Source organism: Sceloporus occidentalis, unplaced genomic scaffold (assembly GCF_023333645.1).
Source record: "Sceloporus occidentalis isolate IW3139 unplaced genomic scaffold, rSceOcc1.0.p SCAF_6, whole genome shotgun sequence".
Classification (NCBI taxonomy): domain Eukaryota; kingdom Metazoa; phylum Chordata; class Lepidosauria; order Squamata; family Phrynosomatidae; genus Sceloporus; species Sceloporus occidentalis.
The window spans coordinates 1,459,081-1,486,007 of NW_028316986.1; the positions used below are offsets into that span (position 1 = coordinate 1,459,081).

The window sequence follows — 26,927 nt, forward strand, 5'->3', positions numbered from 1 at the left end:
ATAACTGTCATCCTTTGGCCTGGAGGGAGTGAACAGGCAGGCCCAGCTCCATCAGGGCTATCCTGAATATAGAGCCCTCCCTCCATGATAACTGTCATCCTTCGGCCTGTGAGGGAATGAATAGGCAGGCCCAACTCCACCAGGGCTAGCCTGAAGATAGAGCCCTCCCTCCATGATAACTGTCATCCTTCGGCCTGTGAGGGAATGAATAGGCAGGCCCAGCTCCATCAGGGCTATCCTGAAGATAGAGCCCTCCCTCCATGATAACTGTCATCCTTCGGCCTGGAGGGAGTGAACAGGCAGGCCCAGCTCCACCAGGGCTAGACTGAAGAAGAAGAGCCCTTCCTCCAGTCCATCTGCCTTGGTCCAGGCCTCAGCGGGAGAGAAGAACCACTGGACTTCATCCCCTTCCCCACCACCATTCCCTTCTCCTTTTGTGTCGTGTCTTTTAGATTGTAAGCCTGAGGGCAGGGAACCATCTTATTAAAAATAATAATTGTAAGCTGCTCTGATAGCCTTTAGGTCTGAAGGGCGGGGTATAAATACTATAAACAAACAAACAAACAAACAAACAAACCTTCCTCAGTCCCTCTAATACATGGACTCATACCTTCTCATTATTCCCATATCCTTATTTTAACTATACTATACTTATATTCATTTTCAATAAAGTTTTCATAAAGTTTATTCCTTATCCTGTTGTTTTTCCTTAGTATTCATCAAGTCCTCTAAGCAAATACCATTCTTCCTGCACATTTCAACACCTGGTATTACAATACAACAGTATCGGAGACCATTCCTTGTCTACTGGTTCCATATCTTTATAGTTTAGGCAACAAGTTAATTTGTCCATTTCACACCTCTCACATAACTTAATTAAACAGTCATCTATTTTAGGCATTTAAGGCGGTGCAGTTTTACTTGGCCTTTGCTTCAGAAAAGTAGGGATGCCTGCTATGGCTGTTTTTAAAACTGTTTTTAATAGTCTGGCTTTAGAACTATCTTAAAGAGGCATTTTAGAAGGTTTTTAATTGGCTTTTAGTTGCATGTTTAATGCTTTAAGTGTAGTTATCCATTGTGCAATATCTGGAGGGAGGATTAGAGACAGACAAAGAGGAGGGGATAGATAAATGCCTTCAATCTGGATCTTAGTACCACTCTTTTCTGCTTTGGTCAGGCTTCACCTAGGATATTGTGTCCAGTTGTGGGCACCACAATTCAAGAAGGATATTGAGAAGCTGGACCATGCCCAGAAGAAGGCAACCAAAATGGTGAAGGGTCTGGAAACCATAAAGCCCTATGAGACCTAGGGAGCTGGGTATGTCTAGAGTTCCTGCATGGCAGAAGGGGGCCAGACTGGATGTCCCTTGGGGTCTCTTCCAACTCTGTGATTCTAAGCCTGGCGGAGAAGTGCCCAGAGGCTGATGTTGGTGGGGGAGGGCAAATAAACTCCCTGGGAAAGCAAAGAGAGCCAGCCTGCTTTCCTTCAGGACGAGGGTCTCGGTTTTCACAGAGACATGTTGCCTTCTGTGGAGTGCGTGCCAGCAAGTGACTTTAGCTCCTCACTCAAAGCCAGCTAAACTCGACTCCTCTGCCGTCAGATGGAGCTGGAAAATAAATTCCATTACTACAGAGCAACTCCTCCCATAACATGCCAGAGGAGGAAAGCTGGAAGGCCCAGTCCAGCTGGAGGGGGCTTGATGGAGGTGGGAGGAAGGGAAGGGGTCCGCTCTCATCCGATCCTCTGTTGTCCTTCCTCCTATGGATGTAGCATTAGAGCAAAGCATTTGGACTCCAAAGGAGACCTCTTACATTCATCAGCAGGGGCCACGATCCATCCCCTGGGATACCTTCAAGTCCTTTCTGACTTGTGGCAACCCGAATGTGAACCTCTTATGGGGCTTTCTTGGCCAGATTTGTTTAGTGAGGGGTTGCTTTTGCTTTCCTCTAAGCCCAAGAGAGAGGGACTTCTGCAAGGTCACCAAGTGGGCTTCCATCATGGGGTTTTCTTGGTCAGGTTTGCTCAGAGGGGTCTTGCCTTTGCCTTCCTATGAGGCTGAGAGAGTGTGATTTCCGCAAGATCACCGAGTGGGTTTCCATCATGGGGTTTTCTTGGTCAGATTTGTTCACAGGGGTTCTTCATTCCTCTGAAGCTGAGACAGTGTGACTTGCCGAAGGTCATCCAGTGGATTGCCATGGCTGAGTGGGGATTCAAACTGGTCTCCCAGAATCCCAGTCCAATACTGGAGCCATTACATCACAGCACTGGCTCTCCTCCTTTTTTGACTGAGGGCTGTGCAGGAGACAGTCCCAGAGACTGGGGGCTGCTCCCTTGGCCCTGCAATGTGCCTGCTCTGTCCGTCGCATGTCCTGCAGCTCTGAAGAGAAAGCCCTCTGGATCTAGCCTGCCAGGCAGGGCCTCTGCTCTGTCTGGCCCTTGGGGTCTGGTTGCTGATACGGGAAAGGAGCATCAGTTTCCAAGACCAGAAACCAGGAAAGGCCTTTTCCAGGGATGTCAGGATAAGGACTGCAACCTTCCATTCCAACCCTGAATCATCGCCATCCTTCTCATCCTCCTGTTTCATTGCTTTTTCTCCACTTATCCTGGCAATCTGGATTTTGAATGCCAAGGAAGCAGCTACCACCATTCACATAATGCTGCATTTTGGTCTTTATTGACATGCTTTTAAATGATTCTGTACTTGGCCTTTTAACATGACGGTTTGTTCACTTGCGTTTTCATTTTTTTGTCATCAGATTGTCAGCTCCATCTTGTTCTATCCCAGTTGCAAGCTGCCTTGGGCCCCATGACGGGAGAATGGCAGGTTAATAAGTAAGCAAGCAAAGAGGAAAGTAAATAAATTGCTCTCTGCTTTGAGAAGGCAGGGTCCTAGCCCCAAACGATGGTTGGGGAAAGGGGCACTTCCTCTCCCTGCAAAGAAACAAGTCCTAGTGGGAATGGAAGTCCATTTCCAACTTAGTTACTCTCCCCAGATATAGAGATATTGTCACCTCATTTCTCTATTCTTCCCGCCTATGTTTCTGCCTTTTTAAACATGTTTTTAATATTTTTATACTATTATTGCTTAATTCTGTTTTAGTACTGGGAATGGGCGGGGGAAGTAGGTTTAGGGTTTGATTTTTTAACTCTATAGTAATTTGATGGATTTTATTGTTGTAACCCGCCCGGATTCTTCGTGATTGGGTGGGCTATAAATTAATCATCATCATTATTATTATTATTATTATTATTATTATTATTATCAGTCAAATCTGGGTGGATGGAAAGTCACTTCTGGTCGCCAGCAAGAAGGACACCACAGTTCACTGAAGTCCAGTCAAAATTGGTCCCATGCCCCTCGGTGCAAGGCATGTGCCTTCAGTTGAGAAACCAATGAGCATGTGGCTACATTGCCATAACTCAACTATGACTTATGGCAACCCTACCATAGGGTTTTCTTGGCTGGATTTCTTCAGAGGAAGCTTGCCAGGGTCTTCCTCTCAGGCTGTGTGACTTTGTCCGGGGTCACCCATTGGGTTTCCGTGGCTGGGGAGGGATTCAGACCTTAATCCCCAGATTTTTAGTCCAGCACTCAAACAACTAGACAATGCTTACTTTGACAGAATCATAGAGTTGGAAGGGCCATTCAGTCCAACCCATTTCTGCCGTTCATGCACAAACCCCTGACAGATGGCCATCCAGCCTGAAAACCTCCAAAGAAGAAGACTTCTCCACTCTCCAAGAAAACAGCATCTTCCACTGTCAAACAGCCCTTACTGTCAGGAAGTTCCTCCTAATGTTTAGGTGGAATCTCTTTTCCTGTAGCATCCATTTTTCCACATCCTATTCTCTGGATCAGCAGAAAACAAGCTTGCTCTATCCTTAATATGACATCCCTTCAAATACTTAAACAGGGCTTTCATATCACCTCTTTACCATCTCTTCTCCAGGACAGACCCCTAAGTTAGACCAAGCTGGTTTAAACTTCACCCTGATATAGGTGGGGTACAGACTGCCAGGGAGGCGCCTCTCTTTGCTGTGCAGCAGCGCCACAGCAACCAGATTGTGCGATACTGCTGCGCAGCAAAAAAGGAGCAGTAAAAAGCGGCTACTTTTTGCTGTGCAGCTGCGCCGCAGCAAACCTGCAAAGACGCCCCAATGGCATCGCAGCTGCACAGCGCAGTTTGGACTCTGCGCAGCTGCAACATCAAAGCTATGTGCGCTGTGTGTGTGGTGCTGTGCAGCTGCAATGCCCTCCTTACGTGAGAGGGTTGCTGGGCGTGTGGGTGCTCCGCCCACCAGGCAACCCTCGCACGTAACGAGAGTGCTGCAAAGGCCCGTCTGTTGAGGGCCATAGACAGATATGCGCATATGAATGTATGCATTGAGAAAGAGAGAACTCATATGCTGTCCTTTGTAAATGGCAGAATGAGCCAGAGTCTTTTGCTTTCATTCAGGTGCAGCAGAATTGGAGCAGCTGGTTTTTGTTTTTTAAAAAAATTGTTTCCAGTTCTGAAGGCTAAATACTGAAAACAGGCACCAACCTTCAAAGGCATTTCTGTTTACAGAGGGCAAGGCAAATCTTTGATGGCAAAGAGAGGGGAAGAAAGAGGCTCTCTTCTAAATCTGCTCCAGAACTACTGACGACTGCAAGAGGCAACGTCCGCTCTTCCATCAGATCACACAGAATTTTAAGGCTGCTCCAAAAACATGTCGGAACGGTGTTTTTATGCAGGAGTTGAGAATTCTTGTTGCCCAGTGGCTGTTTTTTCCTAGCTGTGAAGCTGCAATTCCTCAGCAGAATGGACCACAGCCCAATCTCTCTGCATGCCATTTCATGGGGAGAAGGGATGGAGAAACCATTTTGCCAGTCTGTTGCCAGCTAAACAGGGAGAGCTCAATTGCTAGACAGATCTGATGGTCCGAAAGAGCCTGGATGGTGAATTCTTTCATTTCTTGGAGAAATGGGGCATGCTGAGGACTCTTCTTCCAGGCCAAGCACCAACAGCTTTACCTTTATTCCTCTAAGTCCACTTGTATCCCATCTTTGATTCCAAGGACACCCAAGACAGACATGAAACCAAAACACAATCCAGAGCAGCATTGCAAACATGCTCACTGGAGTCCAGTTGGTGGCCCAAAGTTTCCCTGAGGACATTTTTCATCCCATGTTCTTAATGGTCTTATTTAGTTCAAAGTTGCAGAAGCAAAGTTGAGCACGAGGTGCCACTGCACACAGATGCATGATGTGCAAAGTGCATGGAGTCACATGCACATTTGGTTGTGCATTTGGTGCCTTGGTCCAGTTGTGCAACATTGCCCTTCAATGTGAGGGTTGCATAGCACAATTAACGCAAGGGTTCTGAAGGAGGCCTGAACCTGGGGGCACATCCTGAACTGACTATCCTTGAAGAAGAAGGGAGGCCTGGGTGCTCCACATGCCCTTCTCCCCAATTCTGGCATGGGTGCACCAGCACACCAAATACAATGACAAGTGATGTACCACCTTGGCTGGGTTTTGGTTGGTTGTTTTTTGCTTTGGAAGGGGGCTTGAGGTATGCCTTGAGGAGTGGGATGAGGCAAAACTACTGCATATTGCAGTGGTTCTGAGTTGTTTTTTGGACGGCAGAAAAACTATGCCCCAAATATAGTATGGTGGCTTTGGGGGGCTTCAAGGTCTGCAATTTGGGGTCTCAAAGGGAGCATGCAACGTGTGGGCCTGACTTTGCCCACCCCTGCACTATGACCATCCTGAGTGCTGGCCCACCGCACACTTTAAAAATATTGTGCTTCTGGAGCAAAGCCTGGATTTCACTTGCATTACTGGGAGCCCTCCCAGTTCCCAGGGCTTGCTGGCAGTGCTCTCTCCTGCTATCAACTCCCACCTGGCCACTGCTCTTGGTGCTTGTCCTCTTTCTGGGCTTCTGGATTGTGCCACTTGCTTCTTCGGGGACAGTCAGGCTGTCTTACACAGAAGAAACATCTGGGTGTAGATCCCACGTTTGCCAGGGAATGCTGTGATTGGATTCTCATGTTTGCAGGGAAGCATCAATGCCTGGGATTGATCTGACTGAGCAAGGGAGTCGCACATCCGTTTGCAGTGGCAGGAGGTCCTTCTGGGCTCAGTCTCGACTTCCAGGTCAGATCAAAGCATCCGGGTGCCTTATTTGGGAAGCCCCTCTCCACCTCTCCTTGCCCTAATATACACACGATAATTCTCTGGAACACGCTGTCCAGTTCTGGGTACCACAGTTCAAAAAGGATGTTTAGATGCTGGAGCATGTCCAGAGGAGGGCCACCAAAATGCTGAAGGGTCTGGAAGCCCCCAAGGCCTATGAGGAGAGACTTAGGGAGCTGGGTATGATTAACCTGGAGAAGAGGTTAAGATAGGACATGATAGTCCTGTATAAATATTTGAAGGGAAGTTATACTGAGGATGGAGCTTGTTTTCTGATGCTCCAAAGAATAGGACACAGAACAATGCATGCAATCTACAGTAAAAGGGTTTCCAACTCAGCATGAGGAGGAACTTCCTGAGAGTAAAGGCTGTTCGACAGTGGAACATATTTCCTCGGAGAGCAGTGGAGTCTGTTTCTTTCGAGGTCTTTAAACAAAGGCTGGATGGCCATCTGTTAGGGATGCTTTGAGGGTGATTTCCTGCATGGCAGATTGGGGATGGACTGGATGACCCTTGAGGTTTCTTCCAATATGATTCTCTTGGGTTGTCCTTTATTTATTTGGTGGGAAGGTCTTCTGTCTCAGCCAAAGAACTTCAGCCACAGTGCCACCAACGCAATGGAGAGTTTGCACAGAAGCACCTCTGGACAAGTTCTTTAGTTCATGGAGATGCCACCTGGGAAAGGCTACAACCACGACAGACAGGAGTCATGGAAAGAAGAGGTTACTGATAACTAGACCATGGGAAGAAGGTGTTCAGCTGTGACATGGAACCTCCCTAGAAGGTGGTGAGTCCTTCTTCGTTGGAGGTTTCCCAGCAGAGGATGAATGGAAGGAAGGCTTTAGTGGTGGAGTCTTGTCCTTGCAGCAGTGGGTAGGACTAGCTGGCTTTTGAGGATCCCTTCCAAACCTACGATTCTAGGAAAACTGCCCAAAGCTTCCTGTATCTGAGAAGGCCAAATGTCAACTTGAGGCCTATGCTGCTCCTTCCATTCCCCGGCTAAAGCGGTTTTTCTATTTCACGCAAGCTGTTTCATGCTATGTGTTTTGTCCCAAGAGCAATGCTATGGACTTTGGGTGTAGCAAGGTCTCTGGCTCTCGGGATCACAGCCAGAACAAAAATTTCAAAAGCTTTACTGGTTATAACACAAAACATGAAACTGATCTCCTTTTTTCAATAGTCCTTCCTAAATACCTTGTTCTCTTCTTGGTGGATTCTATCTTTCTTCTTTTGAGGACTATCTTTATTCTTCTGTGGACTTATCTCTTTGTCAAAGGAAAATACTGTCTCCAGGTCTGACTTGGCTGAAATCTTACTAGAGGGAGACAGCATAAGACCCTGGGATTTCCCACAATCCTTGTCTTTCTTAAAGCTGTAGATCTTTATTTCCCCTCCTAAACTAATACATAGAAAACCTATTATAATCTTAACTAAATATATGTCTCAAGAGCATCAAAGATGCTCTGGAGGCATGACACTATGCATTTTGCCACTCAGCCTCCTGCTTTGCAGCCTCCTGCCATTTCCCAACAAACAGTCCATCTTCTCTTTCAAGCTGCTCAGAGATTGCATTATGATCCCACTCTAACTGCAAGGGCTCCATCCTAGGAAGCCCTGGGATCTGTAGTTTAGAGAGGTGTTTAGAATTCTCCGCCAGAGAACTCTGATTCAGAGGAGTGGACTTGAACTCTCTACCTTAAGAAAAGTCCAAGTCCCTGCCTACAAAGCCCAGGATTTCCCAGCAAGCAGTTGTGGCAGTTAAAAGGGAATAAAACTGCTATAACTGTGGTGTGTAACAGAGACGCAAGGCGCTTCCACACATCACACAGACAGCACTATGATTCTACCTTAAGGTCCAAAACAATGCAGAAATAGTCCAGTTTGAGAGCGCTTTAACTGCCCCGGCTCAATGCTAGGGAATTCTGCAAACTAGTTTTGTGAGACATTGAGCCTTCTCTGGCAGAGAGCCCTGGTGCCACAATAAACTAAAATTCCCAGGATTCCCTAGCGCTGAGCCAGGGCAGTTAAGGAGGTCTCAGACTGGATTATTTCTGTAGTGTCTTTTGCACCTGACTGCCATAGCAACATCCTATGGAATCCTGGGACTTGTAGTTTTTTGGGGGGTGTATTGTGAGTTAGCAATTTGTGTGTTGGACTATGACTCTGGAGACCAGAGTTCGATTCCCGGCTCAGCCATGGAAAACCACTGGGTGATGTTGGGCAAGTCACACTCTCTCAGTCACACTCTCTCAGCCTCAGGGGAAGGCAATGGCAAACCTCCTCTGAGCAAATCTTGCCAAGAAAATCCCCAGGATAGATTCACCTTAGTGTCTGAGGTGAAGGCACACAACACACATATGCACACAAACACGGATCATTCCCAGCCAGAGACCTCTAGAGCCACCCTAAAGTACAATTCCCAAGACTCCACAGAATACAGCCACGGCATTTAGAGTGGAATCCGGGTGCTTTAAGGTCTGACCCTTACAGGTCACGAATCCCACTCTATGCCCCATGAGCCCCACCTGGGTGCACATGGGCACTGGGTGCACTCCCAAGCAAACACTTGGCACTGGGAGCCATGAGGCAAGCCCAGGGCAAAGGCTCCCAGGGTGGGCACCTGACCATTTCCCTGTGGAATCTGGCTTCGGCACATCATCAGCCACGGCAGCTTTCACCTTCGCAAGGACCTTGCTCTGCCTCCTCTACTCCTGCAGTAAAACGTCCAAGAACAAGAATGCCCCCCCAATAAAAAGACCTTTTCTTTCTTTTTTTTTTTAAAAAGGTCTTATTTCTCCAGCAACTTATTAATCTTTTCCAAAGCGTTAATGCTTCCCTCCCCAATACCTTGCCTGGGCTAAAATCTGCAGCAGGGAGGTTTGCATAGCAACAGCGTGAAAGAGGCGCTTCATGGGCAGGTTGGGCATGGAAGGTGGTTAGGTAGCAGATGGCTGGGGTGGACTGTTCCCTGCTTTCAGCCACCGTGGCCATGGCCATACTACAGCCACGGCCATGGTGGCTGAAAGCAGAGAATGGTCCACCTCAGCCATCTGCTACCTGACCAAACCAAACAAAGACACCCTTCCCTTCTTCTTCCTGCTTCTCAGCCTCTCCGGGAAGGGCCGCTGTGCATAGAAACACAGCAAAGGGAAAGGTGCGCCTGCGTGTGTGCATTTGTGCATGTGTCCAGGAGGAGAGGGGGGCTTCGGCATGCGCTCCTGGCCCCTTGACAGCCATGTACAGTAGAGGATGGGCTGGGGGCTGTCAGAGAGCGACGACGTGCACCGTCCATTTCGTGCAGTGTTCTATTTGGGGGCCTCTGTTGGCACTGGCTCCCTGCTTTGCTGCAGATCCAAAAAAGCAAAAGAAAGAAAAAGGCACAGCTGTCTAATCAAATGCAGCGGTGGAAAGGAAAGCGGAAAAGAGCAGGCAGGGGAGAGAAGGGATTACGAGGCGGAAGATTGTCATTAATTGTTCCAGAATTGCATAATTGAATTAAGCGTGCCAACAATACACACATATATACACACAGAGACAGAAGATAGTATGTTTGGGGCCTTGATAAGGCTCCAGCACAGGGAGCCACTGCAATGAGGAGGAGTGTTTTTTTGGGGGGAAGATCTGCTGACGCAGCGGCCTCCCTCCCCGGGCAAAGGAGAACAAGAGAGCCAGAAATAGCTAAGATGGCGGCTCACGTCAAAGACACCCGAGCGGCAGGACGTGCACGCACATGCCTGCGGGGATGGAGGGGGGGGTTGGAGAGCCCTGGTGCAAATTCAAAGCAGCGAATGTGGCTCTCTTGGAACAAGTGGGGAGGGGGAAAGAGGCCTCTACCCCCCAATCCAAGCCAGCTCTCGCCTTCCCTTCCCTTTGCAAAGGTTGCACACAAACGTCCAGGCCAAAGTCGGTGGCTGAGGCAGCTGCCGCTTCCCTTGCAAAAAGGGAGTGGGAGCCCGTAATGATTAACTTCGGCTAAGCCAGAGATGCTCAGAGGGAAGGGGGCATGGCTGCCCACCTTGGCACAAAGTTACAAGTTGTTGGGTTCTTTTGGAAACCCTCCTTTCCATCCAGAAGGGACCAAAAGGCCACTTCTTTTCCTGTAGTTTGAATCCACTGGTCCATGTCCCAGTTTCTGGAGCTGCAGAAAACAAGCTTGCTCCCTCCTCAGTGTGACATCCCTTCAAGTATTTAAACAGGGCTATCATATCACCTCTTAACCTTCTCTTCTCAAGGCTAAACATACTCAGCTCCCTAAGTCTCTCTGTGTCCGCTTGGAAGCGAGCATTCCTGGCACCTCTGCCAATGCAACAGGCTTCTTCTGGTGACAGGTGCAGATGCCCAGTAAGTGGTCACTCCTGCTCCCGGGAGAAAGTCATTGCTGGGACGCATCCACAACCCTGAAGCCATCTTCCTTGTGCCCAACAGATGGTGACAGATTCCTCATGGAAGCGGAGAAGGGGTTTGAGGAAAGATGAACGTCTCTTTGGCCTAGTAACAAAGCCCAGCTAGAAGGGGCCCTGCAGGTGCCATGCCCCGGGGTTCCTCTGCCATTGTTTTGGCACAGACAGCTCTCTTGGGGATGCCAGGGCACCTCAAATGCAAGCATATGGTGGATGCCCATTAGAATGTGTGCAGCCACTCATCGAAGGGGTCAAGAAGTGCCAGGCTCTGCAGTGGGCTCAAACTAGGAGCCCTAGGAGTGTTTAAGGCTGGCCACTGGATACCACTGGGCAGTGGCCCCCATGCCAAAGAGTACAGGATCATGGGAGCACCCAAGGTTACTCAATGGTCAAGGTCTGCTGTGGCTCTTCAACTGGTCACTTGCCACCAGCTGACCTCTCCCCAGCATCTCCCAAGCAATATTGCCCCCAATTTCGTCAGAAGTCCTTCTGCCACTGCAAGAGCCCGGGGGGGGGGGGGTCCCAGGTCATCCTCCCGCTTGGCTCACTGTCCTGGCTGCGGAGTCTTCCATCCCTCTCAAAAAAGAGGGTGAGCCCAGGAAAGATGCCAGCTAGTTGCAATGACTTCAGCAGCATGATGTCCTTTCCCCTTTTCTTTTCTTCTCTTTCGGTTTCTCCCTTTCCTACATCTGTGTACAAGAGGGCAATGAAACCCTGCCTGCTTCACAGGAAAAAGCTTGAGGAAAGCTCAGAATACTTCTGACAGAGAAAAGCTCAATGATGACATTACTTTCATGGAGTTTTCCCATTCGGTTGGCCATCCTGCCTTCTAGCCAGACACTGCTCCTACAGGACTTGGAACCTGAGTCCAAGAAGATGCTGTCCTGTACCAACTCTGAGGGAGACCATGGGGGTGTGGGGTCTCTTTGTTAATATCACACACACCCCTTGCCTGCAAACCCCCCCCCCCCCAGACAGCTTGCAGTTTCCTTTTCAAGATGGGCTTTTGGCAAATTTTCACTGGCCTCCAGCCACCGCCCAAAGCTCCTCTGCTCCCTTTTAAATGTGGTCTTCCTTTTTCAAGGGGCAGCGCTGCCTAATTTAGGCTGCCTCGTAAGTCAATGCGGCTGCTCCCTTTGTGTTGCTGTGCTGGAAAAGGAAGCAGACAATGGGGTACTTCTGCCCAGAGAGAGCTGGGTGCTGGTGCCAAGGGAGGGCTGGCCATTCCCAGGATCCCGCTTCCTCAGGCCGATGCAGACCGCTCCATCATTGCTGGATGTGCCCCTGAATGATTCAAGCTGCTTTTCCAAGCCCTCGAGAGGCACCAAATCACAGTCTGATCAAGATGCTATGGTCGATTCCTCTCCTCACTCTAAAGCAGCACATGTGAGCCTCTTCTGCCAAATCCAAGTGGAAGGGAAAATCTTGCAAATTATCTGTCTGTCTGTCTGTCTGTCTGTCTGTCTGTCTGTCTGTCTTAGAGGGGCCTCTCCTTCCCCAGTTTGGCCAGGGACCTTGGCCAGGCTGTTACTGGGGCTCCTTGGCACAGCCCAAATTACCCAGGCATTTGAGTTGCCACCTCTAAGGCCTGGGAATATACTTATAAAGTACTGAATGGAACCTGTTATACCTGTTGTTGTGTGGCTTCAAGCTGTTTCAGACCTATAGTGACCCAAACGCAAACCTATCACAGGGTTTTAGAATCAAAGAATCATAGTTGGAAGAGATCCCAAGGGCCATCCAGTCCAACCCCATTCTGCCATGCAGGAAATCACATTCAAAGCATCCCTCTGCTTAAAGACCTCCAAAGAAAGAGACTCCACCACTCTCAGAGAGAATATATTCCACTATCATACAGCCCTTACTGTCAGAAAGTTCCTCCTAATGTTGAGGTGGAATCTCTTTTCCTGCAGCTTGCATCCATTGCTCTGTGTCCTAATCTCTGGAGCAGCAGAAAAGAAGCTTGCTCCATCTTCAGTGTGACACCACTTCAAATACTTAATCAGGGCTTTCATATCACCTCTTAACTGCCTCTTTTCAAGGCTAAACATACCCAGCTTGGCAAGATTTATTCAGAGGAGGTTTGCCATTGCCATCCTCTGAGGCTGAGAGTGTGTGGCTTGCCTAAGGTCACTAGTGGGTCTGCATGGTGGAGCAGGGATCCATACCCTGGTTGTCAGAGTCCAACACTCAAACCACGTTGGTTCTCCATAGTATAACCTATAGGCTGTAGCGTATAAAGGATGCAAAGGATGCAAACTCTGGATTTTGGAAGATTTGCTGATGGGTGACTGAGCTGGGAATTGGGGAGAGAGTGTGTGTGCGTGGTGAATCGAGGAAATAGACAGCAACCCCCATGAAAGAAGAGCATCCTCTTCTCCATGTTCTGGAGTGAAACCCACTGGCACATGTCTGTTGTGCTCCCATAGGTGAGTCCCAGCTGTTTGTGGCAAGTGTGCAAGAGTGCCAGGGCCCAGATCCACTCCCTGCTGAGCTGTTTGTGACAACACAAGAGAGTTAAGGCACACGTGTGGCTATTTCCTGAATACTCAAATAATAATAATAATAATAATAATAATACTCAGAGAGCAGCTTCTCAGTGCCCAACAGCATCCTTGACAGTGGTGTGAGCAGGCCAGTAAACTATGCTTTGCAAAACCATTTATATAACTCTTAGAGTGGTGCACTAAAACAGCCACATACCCACAGATCCCAGTTGCTCCTCAGGTGCAGGCAATCCCTAGACCCTCACCCTCCAAATGCCTGGCCAGTCTTCCTGAGAGTAAGAGCGGTTTGAATGTGGTGCGGACTGTCTCAGGAAGTGACAGACTCTCCTTCCTTGGAGGTTTTGAGGCAGAGGACTCCTATGTGGACCCAGGCTGTCTGAAGGACAGCATCTTCCCATACCAGGCTGCCCAAGCCTTAGGATTTCAATCCCATCACTTTCACAGACATATTTGGTGTGTGTGCAGAGGACGAGAGAGACAGGGCCTTCTCAGTGGCTGCTCCCAGACCCTGGAAGACTCTTCTGAGGGAGGGTCAGCCTTCTCCCTCTTTACTTTACTTTACAGCCATAGGGCCTTTTCTTCAGCCACCCCCAAATTGTGGAATGACTGCCAGAAGAGATTCAACAGCTGAATATGCCGCCTGAATTTAAATCACCATTAAAGACCAGTCTATTCTGGCAGGCTTAGCCAGATGATTCCTAAATTGTAAATTTTAAATGATGAATTTTAGATGTTTTAGTACGTGTGCATCTTATTCGTCCTTTTAAACTGAAGTATATTTCAACTAATGTTGTTTGTCTGTGTTGGGATATAGCAACTTGGCATGCTGAGACCTTCTAGTAATGCATGTCTATGGTAGTTTATTGCTTACTAACAACCCCTCCTCATTTCCTGTTTACCCAAAAAGAGCACCCCTCACCTTTTGTCCCTGAAGAAGAATCATCACCATTACTAGCTTCCCTTGCCTTTGAACGGAGCTGATGCATGCATGCTGAGGGAGCATCTTTCCTAAGATGCATGCAAACTACCTTTTCTACCTCCTATTTCTTGCAACATGAAGCCAGACCTGTGTATCTCTTCACACACATGATTTTGTAAGTAAACTTGCTTCTTTTCACTTTAAGCAAGTGACTGAGTTTTGATGAGGGAGACGTGGGCTGAGAGAGAAGTGGAGCTAGTTAGTTTTCCTGCTCACTTTATATTCCGCTGAGTTTACTCTGCTAGGGAGATTCAACGAACCTCAAGAAAGAACTACATTTCCCAACAGTCTGTTAACTGTTGTTGGCCCCCACCTCGATCTGTGGGGAGAGGCGGGTAAGAAATAAATGCTATTTCTTGTGGGGTTTTTGGGATATGTGGCCATTTTCGAGTTGAATCCTGATGTTTCACCAGCTTCTGAAGATGCCAGCCACAGATGCTGGCGAGACGTCAGGAATAAACTCTTCTAGAACATGGCCACACAGACCGAAACACACACACACACACACACAAAAAAAAAAACCTTTGGATGCTGGCCATGAAAGCCTTTGGCTTCACATAAGAAACAAATTATTGTTGTTGTCTTTTCATTGACCGGTGAAGACCTCTTTATTTTTAACCATATGTGGTTTTATTCATAATTTTTTCTATTTTGCATTCTGCCTTGAGTCCCAGTTTGGGAAAAGGTGGAGTATAAATGAAAAGATGGATGGATGGTCATTTAATAGCCAATGCTCAGATGTGCTTTAGTGGCAGATTTCCTGCACTGGCAGAAGACAAGAAGGCCCTTGGGATCCCTTCCAATGCAATGATGCTAAGTGACCAATAAGAAGTCTCGGCCCTGAAATGCACATGGGGCTTGTTTCAACCAGGCAGGATGTGTTTGGCTTATTTCTGGGGTCACCATTCCCCAGTGATGGAGGTGCAGTGGCAGGATGAAGGCTTGTTCATGAGTGTAGCAAACTGAGGAGGGAGCAAGCTTGTTTTCTGCTGCTCCAGAGACTAGAACAATGGATGCAAACTGCAGGAAAAGAGATTCCACCTCAACATTAACAGTAAGGGCTCTTCAACAGTAGAACACACTCCTTCCTCGGAGTGTAGTGGAGTTTCCTTCCCTGGAGGTGGTTAAACAGAGGCTGGATGGCCGTCTGTCGGGGATGCTTTGATATAGATTTCCTGCATGGCAGAATGGGGTTGGACTGGATCAGGGCCCTTGAGGTCTCTTCCAACTCTATGATTCTATGATTCTATGATTTTCCCAAAGAAACCAGTCTGGTGGAAGCCGAAACCTGAAATGTACTCTGCTGGAAGAGATACAGCAACGGTGGAGGCAGCAGCAATGGCTGGCTGGCTTAGGAAAGGAAACGGTCTCCCTCTAGTGTCTGTGTGGCCTTAATGCAGGATGAGAAGAAGGTGCTGGAAGCCAAGAAAGGGACGGGAAGGGAAGGAGGGTGGCCAGGAGGCTCTATGACCTTCATCCCTTCCCTGCCACTTTGGAAGATGGGCAGCAGACTGCCTCCACTTCTAGGTCTGTGATCCAGCTTTGAAAGAACTAAACTACCAGTCCAACTCCATTCTACCATGCAGGAACACACCATCCAAACCCTGTAACAGATGGCCACCCAGCCTCTGTTGAAAAACTTCCAAAGAAGGGCACTCCACCACTCTCTGAAGCAGCATGTTCCACCTTTGAACAGCTCTTACCCTCAGGAAGTTCTTCCTATTGTTGAGGTGGACTCTCTTTTCCTGTCGCTTGAATCCATTGCCCTGTGACCTAGACTCTAGAACAGCAGAAAATAAGCTTGCTGCATCCTCACTATGACCTCTCTTCAATTATTTAAGCATGACCATCATGTCCCATCTTAACCATCTCTTCTCCAGACTATACACAGCCACTCTTCAGAGGGCTCCCTCAGCCACTCCTCAGAGGGCTTGGTGGCTTCACCATTTTGGTCACCCTCCTCTGGACCCACTCCAGCTTAACAACATCCTTTTTAAATTGTGGTGCTGGACACAGTATTTCAGGTGAGCCAGAACTGAACAATGCATTCCAAAGCAGAATAGAGTGGTACTACAACTTTCCTCGATTTACACACTATACTTCTACTGACGCAGCCTAGAATAGCATTTTAGCTGCTGCACCACTGTTGACCGATATTCAACCTGTGATCCACTCAGTCTACCAGAACCCTTTCGCATGTACTGTTGTCAACCCATCCAAGACATTTTGGCTGGTGCTCCCACCTCCCAAGAAACCAGTGTGTGTGAGCCCTTCCCCCAAATCCAAGTGAGGGGGGGGGGATATGGCAAATATTCCTCTTAGATGGCTGGGCTGCCACTGGTACTTCTGTTCGCTTCCTCCCTCTTGGCCCCTTGGAAGAAGGGCAGCAGCTGAGGCTTTGCTAAGCAAGACCTTGTGGAAGTCAGATCGACCAACCAGGCCCATGGTGGTGCGTTCCTTCTCATGCATGGAGTCATGCATAGCCAGCAGGCAGAGAGGGAAGACAGTGGTCAGGTCCCTCAAGAGACCAGAGAAAGCAGCCTCAGCCAATGGCAGAGCATCTGCATTTTCAGGTTTTGTCCAGCATGCACATGTCATTTGAAATACCCCACACATGCACACACACACGGAAGGACTAGCAACACCATTAGTCACAAATCCAGGGCAGGAATATTGGTTTGGGAAAGGAAGCAAGTGCACCAAGGGTTATGAAGTCTACAGTTGGTGGAGAAAGAAAGAGCCTCCTCTAGAGCAAGGGTGGGCAGATGCAGTGGATCTGGGGACCTAATTTCTACCCCAGGAGCTTCCCAGAGACACAGATGTCCAAAAATGCTCCAGATTTGGGGGCTCAAAGAATGCAACTTTTGGCTTTGAAAATTTGCTTTTTTAAAATATTAAACAGGAACCTGTATAGAAAGCCAATTACCACTCATGGAGGCAAGTCACTTTTGGAGGGGCTGAAACAAGATACTCTGGGGAATCCAGAAGGGTCAAGGGTTACAAAAACAGCCCTGGGGGGAACAGCCCCCTCCTTTGCCCACCTGTGCTTTAGGGAAAACCATAAAGTGACACTACGTTGCATGGCTTGTTTGCATCCAGTCCCATCAGGAGAGGGAAACATGTGAACACACCGTCTCTTCATGCAAAATCAGAGTTTAAAAGGAGAGAAAGAGACACAGAGAGAGTGTGTGTTGGGGACATCAACTTACTGCCTGCTTTTGTTCCTCTTCCTATAAATGTTGACAATGAGAAGGCATGAGAGAGAGAAGAGCGAGAATGTGGACAGTTAATAATTATCTTGAAAGAAAACACAGACATATAGACACAAAAGTACTCAATGGGAGGATGAGAGTCTGCTGGTGAACAAGGATGGAAAGAAAGGAGGATTCAAGAGGAAGGAAGGAGCTGCTGATGCCTTACTCTGGGTCAGACCAAGGACGGTTTGGGGTTCCTTGCTAAGGCCACAAGATGAGCATAGGTCTTGTTTAAAAATAAAAGAGCAGGAGAGGCCCAAATTGGATCAACCTGGAGACCCAGCGGGTCCAGCACTCTCACTTCACAATCAGTGTATGAGCAGCCTCTGGTACAGGAAGGTGTCTCATCCATCTCTTTTGCTGTCTGTCTATCACCTCCCTTGTGACAATCAATCAATCAGTCAACTGACCAACCTCCCTTGTGCCCATTAGCCATTAATAGGAGCAGAGGAAAGGGCTTTAAACTGCCTAGCCCTGCGTGTCAACAATGGCAGCCACGATGCCCTCTCCAGGGTTCAAAAAGAGAGAGGGAGGGTCTTTCTCAGGCCATCTGCAGATGGCGAGGACTGGACCTGGAAGTCTTTGGCCTTCAAGCTCTGCTGCTGAGCCAGGGCCCCTGCCTGGTGGGCTTTCTTCTCCATGGATCCGCTTAGTCATTATTATTATTATTATTATTATTATTAACCTTTATTTATAAAGCGCTGTAAATTTACACAGCGCTGTACATACAATCTTTTTAATTGGACGGATCCCTGCCCTCAGGCTTACAATCTAAAAAGACACGACACAAAGGGAGTGGGGGTGGGGAGGGGGCATCTCTAGTAGGATAATACATATAAAATATATAGCAATACAGGAAATGATTCAATAAAACAGGGAAGAAAAGAACATCAAATAGCAAGTGACAATTATGCAATGCCTGGGAACGCTGCCCTGAACAGAATGGTCTTCAACTCCATTTTGAAGCTGGTTAAAGAAGTGATGGCTCTTGCTTGCAGGGGAAGAAGGTTCCAGGAATGAGGGGCAGCGAGTGAAAAGGGGCGAATCCAAGATGGGGCAGAGGAAATCCTGGGCTGAGACAGCAGACCTTGACTACTAGAACGGAGGGCCCTGGTGGGAAGGTGAGGAGAAAGAAGGTCTGATAAGTAAGGAGGGGCCAGTCCATGGAGGGCTTTGAATGTCGACAGCAGGAGCTTGTACTGAATGCGGAAAGGGAGAGGGAGCCAGTGAAGGGATGCCAAGACAGGAGAGATGTGGTCAGAGCGGTGGGTGGAAGTGATAATGCGTGCAGCTGAATGCTGGACAGAGATTAAAGGACGGAGGTGAGAAAGAGGAAGCCCAGCCAGGAGGACGTTACAGTAATCCAGTCGTGAGATCACTAGGGCATGGACCAGGATCTTGGCAGTAGAGGCGGAGAGATATGGTCGGATTTTGGCAATATTGTACAAAAAGAATCTACAAGCCTTGGCTGTGGTCTGGATCTGAGGGATCCACGACAGAGAAGAGTCAAAGATAAAACCAAGACTGTGGGCTTGCTGGACTGGTTGAATGGAAATGTTGTCCACAGAGACAGAAAAGGAGTGTTGAAGGGTGGGCTTAGGAGGAAAGACAAGAAGCTCCGTCTTGGACATGTTGAGCTTCAAACGCTGATGGCGCATCCACTGTGAGACAGCTGTAAGGCAAGACGAGACTTGCTGTTCAAGCCTTGGAGAAAGGTCAGGGGCGGAAAGATACAGCTGGGTGTCATCGGCATAGAGATGGTAGGAAAAGCCAAAAGAGCTAATGAGTTTTCCTAAGGACAGTGTGTAGAGAGAAAACAGAAGGGGACCCAGAACAGAGCCCTGGGGAACTCCAACAGATAAGGGAACAGGAGAAGAAGTCTGACCCCCTGCAAGACAAGTAAGATCTAAACCAGTCAAGAACGGCGTCTGAGAACCCAAGGTCAGAGAGTATGTCAGTTAGGAGACAGTGATCAACAGTGTCGAAGGCTGCAGACAAATCGAGAAGGATGAGAACAGAGTAAAGGCCATTAGCCTTGGCCTGTAAAAGGTCATTCGAGATCTTTGTGAGAGCTGTCTCTGTGGAATGCCTTGGGTGGAAACCAGACTGATAGGGATCAAGGATGGAGTTGGTTTCGAGAAACTCAAGACAGCGCGAATAAACAACCCGTTCCAAAACCTTAGAAAGAAAGGGGAGAAGAGAAATCGGACGATAGCTAGACAAAGTCCCCATTATAATGCTGCCTGGGTCTACTGCTGCCACTACCCACCGTCCCTGAACTGGAAAGGCTGCTGGCTGAACCTGGGCCAGAGTGAGGAAAGTAACCTCTCTCCCCCGAATTGTCTCAGTGCTCCGTTAAAATCTGGACTCAAACCCATAGCAGACTGGTCATCCCCATGGCATGGGAGCTACCAGTAGCCATGCCTCCAAGCAACCTTTTGATTCATTCTACAATTCTATCCCAGAAGTTAGGAGAAGCCCCCAGTGAGGGTTATAACGATAACAGCAATGGCGTAAAGCCTCCTTCTTGGGAGAAAGAGGCAAAGGAGGGGAGGGGAGGGGGTGCCCTCCCCACATAAGCATGCCATAGTGGGCTGGGCCCTGGGACTCCTCGGGTGCCATCATGGCCAGATATGAACAGCTGTCCATTCAGACAGAAAGGCAGTTGATCTGTATTTTGGGTCTTTATTTGGTGCCTCTTGCTTTAGCTTGGCAGTGCAAGGCTGGGGAGGGAGTGGGGAAAGAACCTCTTCTTTCAGCAACTATTTGCACAATTCCCATAGCAGAGGTGGGGGGAGATGGGTCACACTGGTATTACTTGATATTACTTGTTTGCTTCTGCCCTATGCAACCCTTGGGAGTCCTCTTCCATTGGCCTTTCCTGAGGGGAATGTGGACCCCAGTCTAAGGGGCCCCATTTAGTCAGTGATGGGGAATGGATCTGATCACTGGCCAGGGAGAGTGTGGGTAGGAATTTGTGGATTAGGGGCCCAGTTCTCCCACTAGCAATGAGGGGATACTGGACTCTATCAGCCGAAGGGTTGGGATGCTTCTCTACTGTGTGCCATCTGCTGCCTCGTATATCAGCAACAAACCTTATGCTACAGAAACACGATGTGCCAGTGTCTGACACTGAAAGAAGTCTTCCAGAGGGCTGGAACTACACCCAAGTATGGAAGAGAACATGTTCTCTGGCCAAACGTGTTCAAGGGGGCTGGAGCAGATGGCCACTCCAGGCAGTGACCAGCCATCTGCCAAAGCTGACCCACCAAGGACAAGCTTTGGCCAAACAGCCATGTTTCAACCTGGGCCATCGGCATCACCTTTAACCACCACTGTGAGTCTTTCCAGAACAGTAACGTATAAAAAGAAATACAGTCCCGTAGGAAGTCACTTGCTTTCTGTGAGAGAAAACCACGGCCCAGTTCCTGGCCATCCTAGTTTGGAAGGGGTGTTTGGTTTGGTCTGACTCAGTCTAAAGCAGATTCAGGACACTAACCATTAAGGAAAGAGAGGAGAAGCCGGGTGGGGGGCTGAGGGGCAGGTGGGGGCTGGTGGGCCCTACCTTGAGCAGCTTCATGAGCCCTTCCAGCTGCACCATCAGCTCTCGGCGGCTTTCCTGAAGAGCCGACATTCGCTGCTCCAGCTCATCCTTCCGTTGCCTGGGCAGAAAAGGGAGAAATGACCAGTTTGCTAGGCAGTCAGCTCCATGCATCCTCACAAGAGGCCAAGCAGGGAGCATGCACACACATGCACACTGGTCAGCTGCAGTCTCTCTCTCTCACACACACACCCATGGCCCCTCTGCAGATCTTCACACCAGAACATGAATGGTAACAACAGAGGCCAACCTTGCAGGGCAGTTGTGAAGATGAAGATGAGACATTATTGTCCTGTGCCTTAGCCAAAATGAAGGGCACAGCACTCATTAAACTTTAATTAAACTTTGGACCAAAAAAAAGAAGAGAGAGTGGGTGTGAAGCCTCTGGGAGCAGCCATTCATTCACCTTTCATTCAAACAGGCATTAAAGGATTATTAATTGGTTGCAGGGAGCCTTTTATGATGTGCGTAGGCTGTGTTTTTATCTGTATTGTTATGCTTTAAAAATGCTTTCACACTTTTTAAAATGCACTGGTGTTTAGCATGATAGCTTGGACCTTACCACACAGGGATTTTTTGAGCGCGGAAGTAGGGTCAGTTCGCATTGGCCGATGCGTATTCGCGTTATATTGCATTGGTGTTCCACACCTGTGAGCTCAGAATACATATTGACCAATGCGATATAACGTGAATATGCTTTGGCCAATGCGTTTTCACGGCTGGGTTCCGAAGGCAGCCGGCTCCTCCGTTTTGCGAGTCCGCAAAATTAGTGGATCGGCGGGATCCGTATTGATGGCCAGTGCGGAACCCCTGCTGCTTTGGCTGGTGTGTACATCCAATCCGCTGGTTCTCCTGAAGACCACCGGTTACAAATTTCCCATGATGCTGCGCTGGAATTTCCCCCTTCTCCTTCCGTTGGCCCTTTCCCCTTTCAGGACAACCGCCGGGGCTGGGGAGCCATTTTTCCACTGAACGACGAGATAAAGCAGAAACCTTTTGTGTGTGTGTGTGTGTGTGGGGGGAAATGTATATGTGTGTATACACACACACACACACACACACACACAAAGATGTGTGTGTAAGCATATACATGCAGCATTACATTTTTCGGCTGCTCCACAGTTTGTGTGTGTGTGTGTGTGTGTGTGTATGTACATATACACACACACACACACACACACACACAAAGATGTTTGTGTAAGCATATACATGCAGCATTACACTTTTGGCTGCTCCACAGTTTGTGTGTGTGTATATATATATATATGCATGTGTGTATATATGTATATGTATGTATGTATACACACACACACACACACACACACACACACACAGCTGTGTGTGTACACATATAAATAAGGCTTCACACTTTTGGCAGTACCACAATATGTATATGTGTGTATATCTGTGTGTGTGTGTGTGTGTGTGTGTGTGTGTGTATATATATATATATATATAAAACACTCATACAGACAAATGTGTGTGTACACATAAAAAAGGCATCTCATTTTTATATATAAGTATGTATGTATGTATTTATGTGTGTGCATATATATATATATATATATATATATATATATATACACATACACATACACATACACTATACACACACACACACACATATACAGATGGTGCATACCCCTTTCGTAAGTGGCTAAAGGCAGCAATTCTCACGATATTACGCACTAAACAGTGACCTCATTCTTCACTCCGGAAGTTAAAAATGTTGTGCCCCATTCAGAGCCCCACAGAACATGCGCAAAGCTGCTGATGCGCATCGGCCAATACACATTGTATTGGGCTGGTGTGGTTACCCAATCTGCACTTGCCTCACTTTGCCTGAATACGCATTGGCCGATTCGCAAAACCTCGATTCGGAAGGCCGCCCAGGTGTGAATGAACGATGCGATATGACGCGAATACACATCAGCAAAGCGTATTCAGAGAGCGCGGGTGTGAATGAATGATGCGTTATAACGCGAATACGCATCAACCAATGCGAACTGACCCTACTTCTGTGCCCTGTGTGGAAAGGTCCTCAGTTTAACTATACATTAACCTTGTATAGTGTGCTGCCAGTAGAAAGGCAGGATGTAAATGAAATAAATCCATAAATAAAATACAAATAAAATCTACAAAAGTACAGAAGTGGACTTGGAAGTAGACTGAAGTCTAAGAAAGCTCATGCTGCCCACGTCTTTCTCAAAGTTAGTCTCAAAGGGGCTACAAGATCTCTCTATGTACTGATTCTACAGACCAACACGGCTATATCTTTTAATTCTGAGCAGGTTTGTTTGTTTGTTCCTGAAATTCTTTGCAGTGTATGTGGTCAATGGAGTACCTCCAGGGCATAAAAATGGGCCCAGGGTCAAGTGACATTGCCGGCCCTTGAGTTAAAGAAGGGCTGGGCAATGGAGAAAGACTAGGCATTAGGCCCCTGCCAGAAATGTTTTGAGCCCCTGTAGCCCATTTTATATAGGAAAGGCCTTTTTAAATCACTGTTTACCACCCGTTTGTAAAAATGCTTCTCCTAGCCCTAAATTGGTCCAGGGAAGGGCAAATATGGCCTCCACAACCTGTAGAGGATGTTTCAGGATACAAGAAAGAAAGCTTTCTTAAAAACTGGGTGGAAAACATTTAGACTCCTGGGAGACTTCATGTGGCCCATGGGCTGCTCTTTGTCCCCGAGTTAAAGAGATGGCTCTGCTCCCTTTATTTTCCTAGAATCATAGAATCGTAGAGTTGGAAGAGACCCCAAGGGCCATTCAGTTCAACCCCATTCTGCCATGCAGGAAATCACAATCAAAGAATCCCTGACAGATGGTCATCCAGCCTCTGTTTGAAGACCTCCAAAGAAGGAGACTCCACTTCACTCCGAGGAAGGAGTTTGTTCCACTGTCGAACAGCCCTTACTCTCAGGAAGTTCCTCCTAATGTTGAGCTGGAATCTCTTTTCCTGGAGCTTGCATTCATTGCTCCATTGGGTCCTGTTCTCTGGAGCAGCAGAAAACAAGCTTGCTCCCTCCTCAATATGACACCCCTTCAAATATTTAAACAGGGCTCTCATATCACCTCTTAACCTTCTCTTCTCCAGGCTGAACATCTCCAACTCCCTAAGTCTTTCCTCATAAGGCAAGGTTTCCAGACCTTTCACCATTTTAGTCGCCCTCCTTTGGACACACTCCAGTTTCTCAACATAGAATCATAGAATTGTAGAGTTGGAAGAGACCGCAAGGGCCATCCAGTTGGAGAGTGGAATTACAAAGGAAAGGAAGGCGAGACAGATGCTTAATATCAAGGGCCCCATACAGACAGGCCAAAATAAAGCTGCTTTGGGTCACTTTGGAGGTATGCTGTTTAAATGATGCATGACCCCTAAGAGTCCGGAAGCCACACCAAAGCCACGCTCCAGTCCTAAGGACTGGAACATAGCTTTGGCACAGCTTCCAGACACTTAGGATGCATGCATCACTTAAACAGCATACCTCCAAAGTGACCCGAAGCAGCTTTATTTTGGCCTGTCTGTATGAGGCCCTTCTCTCCATCCATCCACTCTTCTAACCAAAGAGAACTGAGGGTCAGTCCAACTGTACCACAAAGCCTGTCTCTGCTCCTGTGCAATGCCAGGTTAGTTAGGAATAAGACCCACATAATACACGATCTCATTCAAGATAAGAACTGTGACCTGGCTTGCATTCCTGAGACCTGGCTCGGGCCTAAGAGTGAAGCAGTGTGGGCACAGGCCCTTCCAGCCGGGTACTCAGTTAAGAACCAGATCAGGTTAGGTGGGCGGGGGGGGGTGGGGTGGCGGCGGCGGTGTTGCCTTGGTCCATAAGAACACCCTTCCCTTGAATAGGAACCATGTCCGTAAAACTGACTTCATCGAGTGTGTCTACCTGACCCTGAGTGTCAGGGACAGACTGGGGATTCTGTTGGTCTACCGTCCACCCCCATGCGCTAACAGACTCCCTAGCTGAGCTGACACAACTGGTCTCGGAACTGGTGTTGGAGTCCCCTAGGCTTCTTGTCCTGGGGGACCTCAACATCCCTTTCGAGGCCAGTCATGGTCCAACTGGTGCGGCTCGGGAGTTCATGGCTACCATGACTGCCATGGGCCTGTCCCAATTGGTTTCAGGTCCCACACATTGTGCTGGTAACACTTTCGACGTCGTCTTTAGTACGGACATGGATACTCCGTGGGCAGAGGTTTTCAATATCTCTGCCCTATCATGGACGGACCACTTCCTGATTGAGGCTCGAATCAAGACTTCTACCCTAAGCCCCCCCGGGGGTGGAGGACCTATTAGGATGGTCCACCCTCGAAGGCTGATGGAACCCAAAAGGTTCTGAGAAGCCCTAGAGGGCAATATGGTTGGAACTGACGGCGACTCTGTTGATGCCCTGACTAACATCTGAGACAGAGATCTCTCCAGGGCTATACACAGTATCGCTCCCAAGCGTCCTTTCCGGCCTGCTTCCAACAAACAACCCTGGTACACGGAAGATCTCAGGGAAACGAAGCGGGCCGTGCAACGACTAGAGGGCAACTGGCGAAGACATCAGCACTTAGCCGACAAGACACTCCTTGAGTCTCTTTTGAAGGCTTACGGAGTAGCAATAAGTGTAGCAAAGCATTCATACTATGTTGCACGTATTGCGTCCGCGGAGTCGCGCCCAGCAGAGCTGTTCAGGGTGGTGAGGGAGCTGACACAACTGCCCCCCGAACCCTATTTTAGAACCATCTAAAGCCTGCTGTGACGAATTTAACAACTTCTTCGCGGATAAAATCTCTCGGCTAAGGGCTGATCTCGACGCCAGTATTTCTTCAGATTCTATAAGAGAGGCTTCCAGAGATTCCGTGGACTCCATTAAACTGGATCACTTTGAGTTTGTTAGTACCGAGGAAGTGGACAAGATTCTTCGAAGTGCTAGGAAGACAACATGCTCTCTCGATCCCTGTCCTTCATGGTTGGCAGCCCGGGGGGAACGGCAGTCACTTCTATGTTACGCCGTGTAATTAATTCATCTTTCAGGGAGGGATGTTTTCCATCAAGCTTAAAATCAGCAGTAGTAAAACCTCTGCTAAAAAAGCCCTTCCTGGACCCCCTGATTCGGAATAATTATTGGCCTGTTTCGCTGCTGCCTTTTTTAGGGAGGGTGATTGAGAGAGCAGTTGCTTTCCAGCTTCAAGGGATCTTGGAAGAAACAGATTTTCTAGACCCATTTCAAACCGGCTTCTAGGCGGGCTATGGAGTTGAGACTGCCATGGTCACCATAGTCGATGATCTCCATCTGGGCATGGACAAGGAAAGCGTGTCCCTGTTAGTGCTTTTGGACATCTCAGTGGCTTTCAATACCATTGACCAGGGGTCGGCAACCTCCGGCCTGCGGGCCGGATGCGGCCCGCGGAGGCCTGGCGACCGGCCCCTGGCTGCTGTTGCCGCCGCCGCGGCCGCCCGTCACGGCTTTTCGCCGCTCTGGGCGCTGCCATTTTGGGCGAAAAATGGCGGCGCCCATAGCGGTCTCTGGGGCTATGGGCGTCGCCATTTTTTCGCCCAAAATGGTGGCGCCCAGAGTGGCGAAAAGCCGCGACGGGCGGCTGTGGCAGCAGCAGCGGTGGGCATCTAGGAGGCCCGCTGCTGTCTCTGGGGCCCTCCAGGAGGGCTCCGAGGGCGGCAGGGGGCCTCTGGGGGGCCCTTTGCCATCTCTGGGGCCTTCCAGGAGGGCTCGGAGGGCGGCAGGGGGCCTCTGGGGGGCCCTTTGTTGTCTCTGGGGCCCTCCAGGAGGGCTCCGAGGGTGGCAGGGGGCCTCTGGGGGGCCCTTTGCCGTCTCTGGGGCCCTCCAGGAGGGCTCCGACGGCGGCAGGGGTCCTCTGGGAGGCCCAGTGCTGTCGCTGGGGCCCTCCAGGGGGCCCTCCAGCGCTGGCGGCCCCCCAGCTTTTTTGCCGGTCTCTGACGGGGCCCGTCAGGGGCCAGCAAAGATGGGGAGGCCTGGCCCCCAGAGGG

At 48.8% G+C, this 26,927-nt stretch overlaps 1 protein-coding gene across 4 annotated transcripts in view; it reads right to left on the reverse strand.

Moving 5' to 3' along the window:
* LOC149310306 (dystrobrevin beta) overlaps positions 1–26,927 on the reverse strand; it is a 211,288-nt gene that overhangs the window by 30,034 nt on the left and 154,327 nt on the right. For 3 of the 4 annotated variants that reach the window (XM_089528693.1, XM_089528692.1, XM_089528691.1), the window contains 2 exons: positions 20,885–20,981; positions 17,275–17,295 (listed from right to left, as the gene is read on the reverse strand). In XM_089528693.1, the coding sequence (XP_089384819.1) occupies positions 17,275–17,295; positions 20,885–20,981 (118 nt within the window). The remainder of the gene's footprint in view (positions 1–17,274; positions 17,296–20,884; positions 20,982–26,927) is intronic. The other variant, XM_089528690.1, reaches the window with a different exon arrangement.